The 16,527-nt window shown below is 39.0% G+C and overlaps 1 protein-coding gene across 3 annotated transcripts in view; it reads left to right on the forward strand.

The window, feature by feature from the left end:
• LOC120791341 (adhesion G-protein coupled receptor D2) overlaps positions 1-16,527 on the forward strand; it is a 95,739-nt gene that overhangs the window by 22,798 nt on the left and 56,414 nt on the right. Inside the window, exon 20 of one of the 3 annotated variants that reach the window (XM_040129741.1) lies at positions 14,260-14,390. The exons of the other annotated variants lie outside the window; for them this stretch is intronic. Coding sequence (XP_039985675.1) covers positions 14,260-14,286 — 27 coding nt within the window. The 3' untranslated portion in view covers positions 14,287-14,390. Of the gene's footprint in view, positions 1-14,259; positions 14,391-16,527 lie in introns of those variants that run through there. 3 annotated transcript variants of the gene reach the window in all.

Below are 16,527 nucleotides of genomic sequence, written 5' to 3' on the forward strand. Positions count from 1 at the left end.
TCAAATAAAAATGCATTTTATAAAAGAAAAAAAAATCTAGCATATGGATGGTTAAGCATGCCATCCTTCAGATGTGCTTTTTTTTTGCTGTGTGTGTTTGTGTATGCGTGTTTCTTTTTGTGTGTGTTGACGGCTTTTCTGGGTAGCTGTAGGAGGCCCCTGGTAATAACCAGCTGCTCTGGCATAATAGAGCTGCAGCCTCAACAGTTCAGGACACAACAGGAACCCTACCAGGCCCCAAGCTGCTCCAATGACACAGTCTGTTGACCCCACTGCCCTGTGGTCTTCATGGGATGTAGTGACACTTAAAGTGGTTACCCTCGAGATCATGTGTGTTTTGGGAGAATTTGTTTATATCTTGAGGTAGAGTGCTTATGCTGTGCTGTGTTTCCACTCACACAGTCAAATAGTGTCGGCATGACTGTAAAACTAACTAATTACAACTACACACGATCCTTTTCTGCCTATGGGGAACAAAATAGAAATTAAAAACACAAATTCAGGATTTTTTCCATGAAAGGATCTACCAGAAAGCATGCCAAATAGTAAGAAAATACATTTTCAAGATAGGTTGAATATAATTTTTTTGGTGGGAGTAGGTAATATTGTTTAACAGCTATTACATCTAAAAGCGCTCAAAGATCTGTGCTGTTCATGTTTGCTTTTTAATCTTCTGAGTTGATAAAAGACTTGAACTAAGAAAACCTGGGCAGGAAAGTAGGCAAGACATTTTAGCCTTTTAGCCATGCTAGAGGCATGACTCATGGGATGTCAATGTTGGCCTATCTGCCGGTCATTTCACCAATTTGGTCCAGTTTGAAATATCTTGACAGATACTGAACTGGTTTGTCATGATATTTTGCGCAGAAATGAATGGTCCCCAGAGGAAGATGCTTATTGAATTTGATGATCCTTTGACTTTTCCTCTAGTGCCACCATGAGGTTGACATTTGTGGTTCAGAGTGAAATATCTTGACCACTATTTGATGGATTATCTTAAAATTTGCTACAGATAGTCAAAGTCCCCAGAGGATAAATTCTAATGACTTTGACGACCCTCTGACATTTTCCCACGGAAGATGGTGCTTCAGTGAAACATCTAAACATCTTCCATATGGATTGGCACCAGATTTTGTGCAGATATTCAGGGTTCCCAGAGGATGTTTTCCAATGTGTTTGGTGATCTTTTGACTTTTGCATTAGCATCACCAGCAGGTTGACATTTATGATTCAGAATGAAATGCCTGGACAACTATGGGATGGATTTCTTATGAAATTTGGTACAGGTTCATACCCCACTCAGGATCCTACTGAATTCGGTGATCCCCTACTTTTCCCCTAGTGCCATGATGAGGTTGACATTTTTACTTTCTATTGAAATATCTCAACAACTATTGGATGGATTGCAGTGAAATTAGATACAGTCATCCCTGCTCCCCAGAGGATGAATTTTCAAACTGTCAAAGTTTCAGTTTGTCTATGACTAAATACCAGCAAATCTAACGACATTCCCATCAGCCTCTGCTGTACTTTTGGTAGGTGCTAATTGGCAAATGTTAGCATGCTAACACGCTATACTAAAATGTTGAACGTTATACGTACTACACATCAACACGCTACTATTATTGTGAGCATGTTAGCATTCCTATGTGAGCATTTAGCTCAAAGCATCACTGGGCTTATGTACAGCCTCGCAGGGCTGTTAGCATGGCTGTAGACTCTAAGGAGGGTTGGAACATGGGCCATTTTTTTCCTTATACTTAATGATCCTCTTAATACGTTAATTAGACCTTGCATTACATGAGATCACTATTGTCCTGTAGAAGACTGTCTTGCCGTCCTCAATGCCATTGATCCCTTTGGGAGGGTGAGCACAGTTCAACATAGTCCCATCATTATGGCTAGTCATAAAAATGATGAAATGTGTGAAACCTTAACTATAATGCATGCAAAACCTAAGCTGGTAGGCAGGAGATAAAAATAAAAAAATAAATCAATAAAAATGCTCAAGTTTTTTAAGAATCGTTTTTTATTTGCAGTTGTATTTTCAATGGGGCCAGCCAAAGCAACATAAAGCTTAAGCGGCAAGCCTTTACTGTTAAATCAATAAAACAGATAATGTTGACAAACCTTTTTCACTGCACTCCCTGATGCCCTCCTCGCTCCTACTTTTCCTCCTCCACCCCAACAACACTGCCTGAAGTGTCTCCACTATTGCTGTTATTTCTCTCAATAGAGATCTGAGCAGGCCGTTACAAGCAAACATAGTGTAGACCTGGCATAAATGTATGCCTGCTGCACTGACCTCAGCAACCAGGGCTGTTCATTTTTACTTGTGTGTAGCTTCTAGGACAAATCTGTATCTATTACACTTCATCACCACTTCATCACTGATGTTTAGAAATTGTTTAAGTTGTTTAATGTTTTGCTTTGACGAAACAAGAAGACAAAAGAGCATGTTTTGTTTCTTCTTAACTGGCCTGTTGCTGTTTTGATGTTCTAGGATTTTCACCAAACTCATTTTTGATCGGTGAAGTAAAATTTAAAAAGTCGACCACCCCTGTGTTATTCAGGAAGAGTTGATAAAATTATTTTACTGATTTTGTTATCCACATTCATTCATCTTTTGAATTAGCTGGTATTTAAGATACTTCAGAAGCCCAATGATGGTTAAAAGCCCACTACAACAACGACGTGTCAAGTTTTATTTCAACGAAGAGCATCAATTATGATCAGTATTTTTGTAGCACCAATGAAGTGCACGCAGAGGTTTGAGTGGATATCCTGTTCCCCTGTGTCGATTCTAACTTCCTACTCTAAGCCAGCAGTTTTTATGAACATCTTCACCATAAATACTGGTATGCCTCATGTGCTTCCTTATCAAGCTAGGGATAAATAGCATGGGGTGCTGTGCTTGTGTGTGTGTGTGTGTGTGTGTGTGTGTGTGTGTGTGTGTGTGTGTGTGTGTGTGTGTGTGTGTGTGTGTGTGTGTGTGTGTGTGTGACTGTGTGTTCGTGCATGCACGTGTGAGAAAGAGGGAAGGGGGACAGGGGGCTCTTTGGGTAGCCTATAAATCGCTCCACTCTTCGTCATCCAATTTCTAGGCAATGTCATTCAAAACCCGCTCGCTATCCATTACCTGGGTATAATAGGCTCCTGGCCATGCAGTGTCCATCTTATTATTAGCCCATAACTTTAAGCTATCAATAACTTTGAGCTGCAGAGGCAGACAGTGGGGGAAAGAGAAGGGAGGAGAGAGAGAAAACAACGAAGAGAGGTGAACGAAGTTAGGGGGTCGGAAAGAAAATGTTAGGGTAACGATCGTCCTCCACAAGTTGAGAGTGCGAGTAAGACACTGTGGTTTTTTTTTCTGGCAACTTTGCTGGGAACTTATTTGTCAAGAATGTATCCTTTTATTTCTGTTATGTCGCTTTGCTGCCTGTGGAGGGCAACCCTGGGCCTTGTCATTACAGTGTGGAAATATAGCGAAATCAATGAGAGAATTTATCAGAGCCATTTCATTCATATTGCATTGGGGTCTTTTATATCAGAGGAACTGATGACAGCACTGTTTTCACTTTCCTTATGAAATGAACAGATTGGCGAGGGGTAATGAGATTTTAAAGGCATTCAGTAAAGCTCATGAAATGTTTCATTTCACCCAGGGTTAAAATCTAATTAAGAAAGAAGTAGGGTATTTGCCTATGAAGAATGCAGTAATTGTATATTAGTTTAGTGGTTCATCATTTCAGAAGAAAAGAGTACACAATGTAGACATTACTTTCTGATGTACCCAGTTTAAACTGGTAACACATTTTTAATAAGCATATTGTGAGAGAACACATCTCTCTCAGGTATATATAGGACCTTTCAGATGACCAAGCAAATTTTGTGATGTAAATTTTAAGAGGTGGAATGCTCCGATTGAGTATAAAATAATTACAAACTGCCTTTCACTTGTTAAATACAACATTGCATTACACTTTGTTGCACATTGCATCCGTGCTGCTTTTTTCCTTTGCATGAGGTTACCTGTAATCTCAAGTTGAAAGTGGGGATTCAATTAATGCACTGATTCCTCATCTAAAGCCAAGATGCCCAATAGCAGAAAGAGAAAATGATTGGAAAAGTAGCCCTTTACCTGAGGCATAGTTTTAATGCAGCTTAAGGCTTCAATGAATATTGTTTCCAGTGAAATTAATGCAGCACCCCCTGACTTTCATAAACACACGCACGCACACACACATGCACTTAGCTAGTGGAGCATGACATCAGAGTGTATCCAAGATATAGATATGATCAATAGAGTGTTGCTCTGCTTATTGATTTTTGCCATATGGGAGATTTGTTGTGTGAGTAAGCAATGCTTTTATAGCATATGAAGTGATAGTTTGAGGATGGGTAATTTTTTCTCTTTTTTGTCTGTCCTGTAGCTCGGTAACTACAAAACTGTGTTTGCACTACTGGAGTACGAATACAATTAGAAACAGGAGTCAGTGGTTCTATTCCCAGTTTAACTTAATGCACAAAGCATGGCATTATCACTGCCAGATAGGGGTAAACTCTGGCTGATATACTACTGGGAATTTATTGGCCCTTTATTAATATTACATTTCAGTGAGTTATGTCAACCACCTCTGATATTCCTGACCATAGCTGGAAAAACTGTCAAATTGGATCTTTACACAGTTTTTGTTTAGCATATGACACTTTTTTTCTTTTTTTTTTTTTTTTGCTTTAAAAAGCTCCTGACCAATCAAAACTTTACAGTCAGGTCTTTAGTGAGTTAATGAATTGTTGGTCCAATTGCTATTTCAGCTTTTCTATGAAATGGAAATTTGGGGGAAATTACTTGAGTTTTGGCACAAAACTAGTTAACTTCAGACTGAAGTTTGGCCCAAATTATGACCTGACAGCAGCTTTAACACAGACCCACTGATATCAGTATCATTCTTCAACAACGCATAACCATTGCCACTTCGAAGATGTGTAAGTCTCCACCTAATGGAAGGTATGCATTCACAGCAGGCCTTATTCATAAAATTGTGATATGCACAAATTTAATTTTAATTCTGCTCATTTTTCTAATTATAGGATTCATTCAATATTTTATGATTTTTAAAAATGTTAATATGGTTAAAGCAAATTTTACAGTTGTTCAAGACCACACAGACGTCCTTGTTGTGGTTGCAGTGATTTGTAGGCCATGAAATAGCAAATGAATCAAATGAAAAATACTAAATATAACATATTCCAGTAGAGCTAGTATTTCCAACTTTTGCTATACGCTTTTGCTTTACGATTTCCTTATGTTTGGTTCAGCGTAATAGAAATACCAGCTCAGTGACACACTTGCTATTACACCGCGCTCAAAACTGTCCAAGTTGTTTAGGAATTGTTCTGCCCCTACAGAACAAGGAAAAACAGAGATGGTCTACACATTGAATTATGACAACTCACCTTTCAGTTCAATAATGGTAATAATCTTGTCACCTATTAAAGACATGCATTGAGTTTAAGCAAGAGGACGAGCAACCAATAAGACTAATTTTCTGATGTTTATTTTCCACATAGTTGGTTTTCAGCTCTGTTTCCTCCATTTTTAAGATCAAAATTGATTTCCATAAGATTTTGACAAGGGTAAGAACAAGGTCGTGATCTGTACATGTTTCACTAATCAAATGTATTTAAATGTGTTTTGTTATTCTTCTGTTTCTTGGTTTTGGCAAACAGTAAAATAACAAAACATCGTGAATGAGGCCTGATGATTTTTACGGGGAGGTTTTATTTCGGTATTTAGGTCTTAAAAGGTGGTAGGACACAGTGAAAACTTTCCAATATACTATAAATGTGCCCTTAATATTACATTCACTCAACCTGCAGTTTTGAGGTTCTTGTAAAAGCTAGAGTAAAGCCATGTCCATACTTGTTGTTTCACTAGAAAACTAAATAAATCACACATAAGTGGATCCATATTGGGGTCTCTCTTGCCTTACACCGTCACTTATTAATCAGGTTTGATTTGCTGTTGCTGCTCCCTCGTAGTAGTGTGGTTCCTGCATCCTGGTTCATAAAAAAATATTCCCCCTACAAATTATAATTTCAACCTTTACTTTAACTCTAACCCCAGACTGTCCACTATAGAATTAGAAAGCATTCACTATTAAATTGGGCAGGAATAGACTAGAATAAACTACAAAAATTCAGAGAGGGAAGGCAGGGAATAGACCACTGGAAGAAAAGAGTTTTTTGCTGGCATGTGCTTTGCATAAGCCAGAAGCCTCCAAGAGTTGGTGGTAGAGTTTGTGTCTGTGTGTGATCCCGTACTTCCAATTTTGTGAAGACAAGCTTGAATTTTTAATGTAATGCCCTCATAAGTATTGTAAATGTGTGTGTGCATGTGTAGCCACTTGTCACCACTACCTTCAACCCCCTACAGACCAAGGAGTCATAAGTTATTTTCATTTCTCATTTGGCAGAAGAAACAAAAACAGCCGAACTTGGATCCAGTTTCTCAGTCAGGCATCTCCAGTCCACTCATCTAGGCCTGCACAACTGGTCCATTCAAAGCCAAATTTTTCCTTTCCCGTTTGCCCTCCCCATTTGTTTTTTCCTGCTTTACCATGTTGTAACAGAGGCTCACGCGATTTTTGAGGGCTGATCCTAATGCTCCTGTAAATGAGCTGCAATAGGTGATATTTTGCCAATATTTAGTTTTTTTTAAAATGTGATTTATTTATTTATTTTTTAATGCTCAAAAAATTAAAAAGGATTCCCCCACAATGTCATTGCTGACAGGATGTAAAAGCCAGCAAAACAGCATTTAGACCATCAGTGACATTACAACTACTCAACAGCAGGAGGACTATGCCTATTGCCAGTGAGCAAGAGATTAAACAAAAAATATAATGAAACAACAAAATGAAAGAAGACTGTGTGCAAATAAGAAATCACATTATTTGCAGGTTTAAAAGTTAAGATATTGCTAAGTAATATTCATACTCATAAGCACATTCGATTTTTGTGAAAATTGAATTTATTAATTTTTAATTATTTATTTTCAACATTTTATTTATTTCAGAGATGTATAAGAAATATAATTTTGTGAAAATCCACTAGAATTTTGCACATGGGTATTTTGAGGGTGTTTTCTGTCATGTAAGTAAGTCACCACACAAGGAGAAAAGGGTATTTTTCATTTGATGCCCAATATCAGCAAAACTTATATCGGTACAAGCTTGGTTTTAACCCAGTCCTTACTGCCGATTCACACACTGTACATGCATACAGACACATACAGGGCCACTTGCAGGAGCATACACACACACACACACACACACACACACACACACACACACACACACACACACACATGACAAACCTCTCACCGGCCAGAGTGTGGAGGGACATGTTTTTCATTTTGGAGTATTTGAGAAAGCAGGAACCGTATTCCCTTGTCGTCCTTTTCCAGAGTTAGCTGTATCAAATCACACGCAACTTGAAACAACTGCCATCTCTCCCAATGGAGTGCCGTTTGCTGGATGTACTGCGACAGTAAGCGATTCTCTATAACATGCTCTTGATTGAGGGATATGTTTATCAAAAGCAAACGCACATTTTATCTATTCTCTTGGTGACATACTTCATGTTGTCAAAGGTGTCTACTACTAAGACAAACTGATTAATAGGAAATAGTAAGAATTTTAAATCCTTGGCTGACAAAATTACTCTTAATGCAATAAATACTTTATTTATATAGTATATATACTTTATATGCTTACATATTATATATACTTGATCAATTTCATAGTTACTTAGTGTTTTAAATTTTTCAAAATTGAAAAATACAGCACTTGAACTAAATAAACTCATAATTAATCTTTCTCATACAACATAGATATTATTTCACATTAATAGTACCCTTTAGTTAAACACGAAACACTTACATATTTTGAAATACACAATTTAACAAGATTATTGCAAATAATATTTAAAGACAACAAAAAGATTTTCAAATGTTTGGAAAGAATTAGAAAAAAAAAACTGTCCGAGGGTGTTGAAAACTTATTAGTTAATGTAGTCATAGGTAAAGACATAGAGATTTATTTATAAATCCGTATTTTAATTAGTGTCTTAGATAATTATGAGGTGGGATTGAAAAACAAACAAATAAATGCATGACATGATTGTTTGCATTCCCATTGCCTGGGAAAATAAATTTTCCTTTGAAAAAGAGTCCACTGTTTGCGTTGCATCCTCAATTACCAGCTGCGGCATTAAAACAATATTCAAACGGGATACCAAGGTCAGCACCGACTCCCACCACGCTTCTCTGAAATGGCACTTATAATGAGGATGTAGCAAAGCTTTTTAAAGTAGTATATTTATAGTGTGTTTTGTCTCAACTTGTACTTATTTTTTTCCTTTTGCCTCTTTTCATCTTTTGCTGAATTTTTATGTTTTGGTTTTTTTTAATGTTTAAACGGCATTAACATTAGAGCTCTGTTGCACATTTCATAATGCTGTATGTTCACCTACTTGAGGGGAGGATTTCTTACAGATGGAGGCTTGTTTCAAGTTATTAGCATCAAGGTTTTTGTATGGAAAAGCTCTCATATAAATGGTCACCTAAGTACCCTTGGAATTAACTGAAAAGGAGTAAGTGAAAGAAGCTTTAAAAAAATATGAGCCTTCATTCTCTTCTACTGTAAATATTAAGTCTAGGAATGAAGAGATGTACCAGCAAACGTGAACAAGGACCAGCGGTAATTCAGATGAGGAAGGACCGAGTTTTGGAGAGGGGGGGTTTGAAATACTATCAGAAAGATCACGAGCTTGGGAAAATAAAGCAGTGAGAATAATAGGCTTCCTGTCAAACGAGGTGAGAGAATTCCTGTCATTGCTCATGCCGGCACCTCTAAGACCTCTCCTTGTGTTAAACCTGCTGGCATTTATTTGCCTTAGAATTACCTGCCAGCTCAATTTAATAATAGCCTGTGTCATAAGAAAGCAAACCATCCCTTTTGCCCCTGCCCGACCATACCTGTTGGTCTACACTTGTGTGTGGGTCTTTGTGTGTGTATATGGGAGAGAGACAGAGTTCTCTTATTTGCCTACTTATTGCACATTTGTGTTTGCATTTTCATCCAAGCTTTGATGCATTCGGTGATGTGTGTGTTTTTGGTTTAGTGTGTGTGTGTGTGTGTGTGTGTGTATGCATGCATTTATGTCAGCAGGCGTGTTATCCTATTAGCTGACTCCCAACTTCATGACCTCACTCCTTCACCCCGCCATCTAACCCACACAGCCGACAGTGTCATGAACAACTCCGACACCCAAAATTACCCATGTCGAAACAATGACCGTTCTATTTATAAGTTCACTGCCTTGCCTTTTGTGTTGGCCTGCACCACTTCACACGTGCGCACACACACACGCACACACACACACACACACACACACACACACACACACACACACACACACACACACACATATATATCAGTGATGGCTGGTGACAAGGTTAGGGGTAGTCCTGGTGTCCCTTATCCTGCCACGTTGCACCAGATCTGTAGATTTGCCTGGCTTTGATGTATACTTTGCTGGTAATTAGTGAGAACTGGGTCAGCACAGGGCAAGAAAGCACAACCCTGTTGTTCTTTTAGTGGGTGGGTGGCAGGGAGGTAGTGGGATGGGGTTGAGGAGGCGTGTGAGGGTGTCGGGAGGTTAAAAGCCTGTCAAATATCAGTTCCAATTTACACGTGAGCCTTTTTCTTTTTTGCTGCGTTACGGTTAAAACCAAATAAATGCTGCGGTCCCTCTGTCTCTCCTCTTATCTGAATTATATTAATAGATGGAAAATGTGTTCGTGTTTTCTGTGTTCTGCAGCTTTTCACCAAGTTAGGAGATTGGTATTTAGTTAACGTCTTTTTAAAACTGGTTTATAAAATGAGAGAACCAGGGCAGTTTAAACACTTTTTAAACACGTTTACCATGGGCCAACGTAAGACAAATAAAATCAGTTGAATTGATCCCCATTAATTTAAGGTGAATGGTATTCAAATACAATGTTACTCATTTTTTAATATTTTTTTATTGTCAATTGTGCTGCTGATCATGATGAAATTAAGATTGAAAATTAGAAAGAAAAGTCACGGTAGTCCACCCTGATTAACTCATACATGATTGACATGAGCGTACAAATTTTTTCACAACCAAACCCAATCATGATGTGGTAAGTGTTCATTTTTGAAATGGTCTTTTAAAATGAATATCTATATGAAAATAAAATAAATTATAATTTTTTTCAATCAAAATGAATTTTTGGCAGTAACTATATTTAAGCAGGGACAAAGGCCCCTTTTGAAACTTTGATTTACGATTGTAGCGTCAGACTATAATCAGGACGACTACCTGTAAACACAGGCAGATCATTAAGAGACTATTTAGTACAATGTAAATCCCATGCAGAGATGATTTATGGGCAGTATGTGGAGGTGTCTGGACAGCAGGGCGACTACCTGTGTATTTTACTACCATTACACCATTGTGTGAAAGTAAACAAAACAGTGGCGGTGGGAGCTGGAGAACAACAGCTCTGGCAGCGGTGCACTGATTGGGATGTTGATGTTGATCGCCCCTGCTGGCCTCTTGCCCTTCCTGCTGTGGCCTCTGGCTTGTCCCCGACAGATACCTCGGGCTGTTTCCTATGCATGTCAACGCACACAGATATACACTCTCCCCGCTGAGTGTTTACAGCCACATGCTGATTCCTATTAATCTGCTTCTCATCGGGCCAGGGCGGGGGGGGGGGGGGGTCCTGGAGGGTTTGTGGTGGACTGGGAGGCCACTGAAGGTGGGTAAAACATTCACACACACAACCCGAAAGCCCTGTCTGACAGATTGCACCAGGCCTGGACTCCTTTTTACACTGAGCAGATGTGGTCTCCCACTTGTTTTCCTTAGTAATTATCCTTCATTAAGTGAAAGCATGTGCCAATCAAACAGCTTGGAGAGCGAGAGCAGGGCCTGGGCCAGGGCAGAGAGGGAGAGGGAGGGAGGCAGAGAGACCTATAGTCTCATCTCCACAGTTTTTTTGAAGCAAAGTGTCATTTCAGAGTCATTACTAGATTAAAGACAAGCCTTTCTGTGGTGCAAGAGAGCTGCAGCAGCTGCAGCACTGGCATTATTATGGCTCATTTGACTTTCTAGTGGAAACAAATTTGATGATTATCACATTTAACACTTGCCGTGTTCAATTAAAGCCTAATGCCATGTAGACTTTTTAATCTTAAAAGGGGCTTTTTCTGTCATTTGCTGCATTACCATTGAGGCGTATATTTTTTGGAAATTGTCTGGTGTTAGTTCAGAAATAATGAATATCTTCAGATAGAATTTGAAGATTTTTTTTGTGGAAATTTTTAAAGCTTATTTAAATGTATTTCTTACATTAAAGTAAGAAATAGATAATCAAAGGACTTCCTGTAATGTTAAATTATTGTTCATTACTGTTAAACTTTTTTATCAGTCCGTCTGTCATTTCATTAGTGTTGGTTTGCTGGTTTTAACACCTGGTTGTTTAAAATCATAGGCAGCTACTCTTAGCCCAGGAGCTCTCAAAAGAGAATTGTACATTAATAGTCAAGCGTAACATTGTGGAATCAAATCCAGGAAGCATCTCATAGACAGATAATTTTGCTGTGCATTTGCGAATAAAAGAGAAATAACAGGGCTAAAATGTGAGTAAATACAAAAGCACATTGGACTTAAATTCCAAAGGTGGTAATAAATATGATTGCACTGGGAAGGCCATGTTGCTCTGTTTCTGATGATGGGTAGGAAATACTTTGCCAACATGAGTCTAAAGAAGTTGATAAGGTGATATAGTATCATGACTCATTGCTGGGCTTGTTTTGGAGTCTTTGTGTCTTCCAGTGGTCACAGAGAGATTTATGAAGCTTTAAAGTAGCTATCTCGAAGATTTCAGTCCTAGTTGATGCCTGATTGGTGACACCTGTAGTTACTGGTGGTACCAGAAAATGTGGTTTAATACAACACATCACAGAATTCTTGGGGCAGCAAAACAAACTATTGTCGGTTTGATAAAGAAGTCTGGCAATAATTCACCTTTTTCCATCATTCTATTAGCAACTGTGATCTGATTTTATGCTGCACACGGCACAAGTCTGCGAACACTGGGGCACAGTGAAGGGAGTTGGTTACTTCACTGAGAAGTTGGAGGAGCCTGTCGCCTGCAGCTCTTCATCTAACAGCTCACTGTGGCTGCTTCTTTTTGTTCCATCACTCCCTGCAATATTTCAAACTAATCCGCTGTCCAAAAATGCCGAATATGTCAGTTGTCTTGTTTTGTAGAAGTATTGTTGATGAACGATAGCGGTAAGTGCTAAGCTCACTGACAAACACATTGCATTTCCTATGACTACTTCATAATCAATGTCAAGTCTTGTTTTGGAAGCTGTAATGTGAAGCTGCAGCATTAGGAAATGTTCGGTTTGCATTAGCAGTAACTTAATACAGCATTTTTCCCCAGAATGTTGCCACAGACACCCAGTTCGTAATACTGCAAATATATGATTATTGCATTAGTTTCATCAGTGGGCCATAGACAAACACACTGCATTACCTCATTCAGCGAAAGATAGTGACTTAACAGACATTTATTTAAATGGAAATCTTCGAGGTGCCAATTTAAGTCCATCACAACTTTCCTTACACATTCTCTATCCCACATGTAAATGTAATCTTAATGGTCAACTGTGACTGTAAATAGAGGAACAGAAAACTTCAAATCTTGAAAACCTTTTTATGCAAACTGGCAAAATAATGTTTTCAGCATTAAAAGTCTTAGATTTGAGTGAAAATTAGAGTTATCGTATATAAATCATCTTAAAGAAAATAATGGATGGAACTTGTTTTTTTTTTTCAAAACCCATGTTTCCCATCATGATTTTCAGACAGTGACAAAAGCACAAGTGATCCTCACAACAAAAGGGGCCTGGGAGAAAAGAGACAAGTCTCTTCCAAAAAATAAAAGAGAGAAAAAAAGCAAAAAAACGAAGATATATGAAGTCTTCATGTCGATGAACTACCATTCATTTTCACTTTGGAATCCTGCGAACCGTAGTGAAGTGTGATTGCATGTGACAGTTGCCGAGTCTGCCGGTTTATAATGATGGATGCACGCTGCCACCATGGCGGTGCTGTAGCACAGGAGTACACGCATGCACACACTCAAGCGTGCACATGCATAGACAAATACATGGATGCGGAGATGCACAGAAGTGCACTTTAAAAGCTACAAGACAGAAACAGATAGTGACACGAGGTGCATTGAGCTGCATTGCGAAGATATTAAGCAACACGAGGAGTTTTGCGGCTTTTTCTGCGTGCAATCATCTGTTATATAAAAAAAGCTGAAGGCACGTTTAAATTAATAAAAATTATTGCTCACGGTCAGAAATAATTTGTATTATTTATTCAAACCCAATACTCTGTGTAGAGTTTCATCCTTAACAAATACAGGTCAGCTATAGATACAGCAGAACAGTACAGCGCAAGACACCCATTGACAATTCAAACATCTAAACAAGTGAAAGATATTCTCTATTCTCTTTTTCTTTCTCTCTTTTATTCTGTCCCATGCCTATATGGACACACATCACACACACACTCACCTGCACACTTCTTGATCTTGACACATGCCATTAACCTCAGCTTGGCTCACCTCAGCTGGGAAACAGGGAACAAACACATCCCGTAATGGAGCCTGGAGCAATCCTTTTCCTGTTCTCTACCCAAAAGCAACTTGTTCAGACTTTGCATATTGCATCCATTTGTCATTGTTAGTCAAGGGCACCGGAACATAGTCTTGTCATCGGCGCAATTTTAGGTGTTCTGTTACTGTGCATGCGTAACTGTGTGTGTGTGTGTGTGTGTGTGTGTGTGTGTGTGTGTGTGTGTGTGTGTGTGCACATGTATCCGTCAGATGATTTTAAATTTGTTTTTATGCCTACAAATGTAATCATATGAATAACTGGACACATTGCACACCAACTCAAAAAGAATAGACCGAGGGCAAACATTTCATTGTTCCCTGAGCAAAGAATTTTTCCTCCCCTTTTTTGCCAAGTGGGGATGCAGATAGCTCTATTTGTGAAAAGTGTCTGTGTGTTTGAATTTAGGCTGGGATATTTGACGTCGGGTTCAACTTGTTCAAATAGCTCTCATTTTTGGCATTAGGTGACACTGAAGCCTGGAATTCTCTAAAAGGATGTGGAGGTTGCGGTCTTCAGCTACTTCGGAGAGAGCTGTCGGCCCAATTGGAGGATGTCATTTGTGAAAAGTATATCTGTTTTGATTTTTGATGTAGGATTAGACAAGTATAAAACATTTCTGACACTGAGCAATGGCAGTGCCTGTAGCTCTCCGAAAAACTGTGGAACATGTGGTTTACAATTAAAGAAAGTAACACAAGCAGGGATATCTCATTTACGAAAGGGTCTGTATGTTTTTTTTTTTTTTTTAATTTAAATGTGGAATGCTTAGATTAAGTGAATCTTTCTCAAGCAGCCAGCTTTATACTTTGTGCCATACCAATACTGGAAACTCTTTTGATTCGTGTATTTTTTATAGTTAAAGCACTTGCCCTAGGGCAACCTAATTTATGCAAAGTGTGTCATTATAGAGTTGCCTAAATGATGGACATTTTATGTTTGTAAAGGCTGAATTTATTTCCCCTAAAAGACAACATAAAGTGTTAGGTTTTAAAAGACCCTGGCTATGTTTTTCGATGTTTTTCACCATTCACTTCAAATCATATATAGATGTGCATTCACAGAAGGCATATTGTACTTCTAACTAAACCAATTCTAGTCAGGGAGACTCCCCCAGCTATGCAGACATGGACAGTAAACTCTGACCTTTGACCAAAGAGGTGGCTAATCGTGAAAGACTGAAGTTGCCGTGTTCAACATACTGTAAAAAGAAACTTATGTGGAAATAAATGTAATGCAGGCAAAAGCACAGTGGATATATTATTAAACCGGCCTCTTCTGTTAATGGACCCAACGGACACAGGTGTATCGACCCAAGGGTTGAGGGGGCACACAATTACTGGACACATTGCACACCACCTCAAAAAGGACAGACCGAGGGCAAACATTTCATTGTTCCCTGAGCAAAGTACTCTTTATGCAAAAAAAACATTGTTACACATATTTGTTTCCACAGGTTGGGTACACTTGCAATGAAAAATCGTAAGCTGAGGCTCTTTTGACGTATAGGTCGCGCACAGGCTAATTTCTTACCCACCACCAGTTTAATTCCTGGAAACTCTACCTTTGGCTGGGTTATGAGTTCTTAAGAATGCAAATAGTGTTTTCAGGTGGGAAGCCAATGAGGGTCACCTGCACTACAGTTGGTGTCTTGGGGATATGGTGCACATTATGTCTTCCCAGTGAACCTCCTCACTGCCAGGGCAAAAAAGTGGTCGGCAGAAACATGTCACACTGATATGGGGTCCATATCTATGTGTATGTACAGTGCATATGGGAATGTCAGTAACCCTAGCACCTCATGTACTGTGAAAGAACGCGTATGTAAATGCAAGTGTGTGTACGCACTTGTCCATGTGTACAGTTCCTATAAACAAAACCCAGTACCCAGCTGCTGTTTCTCAGGACTAGCTCTCTTCCAACATTTTTTCCCCTCTGTCAGTGGAAAACTATGCGATTAGAAAACACCCCTGTGAGATTGACAGCGGGATCACATACAGTTTGACAAGGGGGCGCCCCAGAAAAGCCTGTTTGATACCTAAGTATTTTTAATTAAACAGCTCTCTGCATTGGCAGCGTGCTTTCCCTCACAAGTTCAAAGAATCCTGCTTTGACCCATGTGTTAAAAGTTTGTATCAGTTTTCCATTGCTCTGTTTTGCTTGGCGCCTAAGACACGCAACCCTAAATTGTCTTGTTTAAAAGCTAGTTTGTTTACAGTTCACCCCCCCCCCCCCCCCCATTACATTACCACATGTGCGCAGTATGATCAGGTTCAGGGTGTAGTTACGCACTGCCATCAGTCTTGCAGCAGACCCAGTTTGTGTAAATTCGTCCAAATTGAGTTAATTTCAAAAACTGTGCATTAGCGAATGAACAGATCCGCCACAAAGGTCCATCACCCCCTCCTCCTGTCAATCTGGTTTATTTAAACGTTGAAACAAGTAAAATAGAGTGCTCATCTGTTACTTAGGTGCTTCATCAATAACATTTGTCCGTCTGATGTAAAATCGATATGACACACACTGACACAATGCCAGAGCAATGGCAAATGTGCCGTCATTTGTCATCGAGGAGCAATAAAGATATGTCACAATTGATTTTGCCCTCCCCCCCGCCACATCTCTCTCTCCCCCTCTTTTTGTTGCTCTTTTGAAGTAGCGGTAATAGGAAAAAAATAAATGAATGTTATTATGACTGAGGCATGGTCAGCCTTGCCAAACTCAATTAATATTA

The sequence above is a fragment of the Xiphias gladius genome, chromosome 6, assembly GCF_016859285.1.
Source record: "Xiphias gladius isolate SHS-SW01 ecotype Sanya breed wild chromosome 6, ASM1685928v1, whole genome shotgun sequence".
Classification (NCBI taxonomy): domain Eukaryota; kingdom Metazoa; phylum Chordata; class Actinopteri; order Istiophoriformes; family Xiphiidae; genus Xiphias; species Xiphias gladius.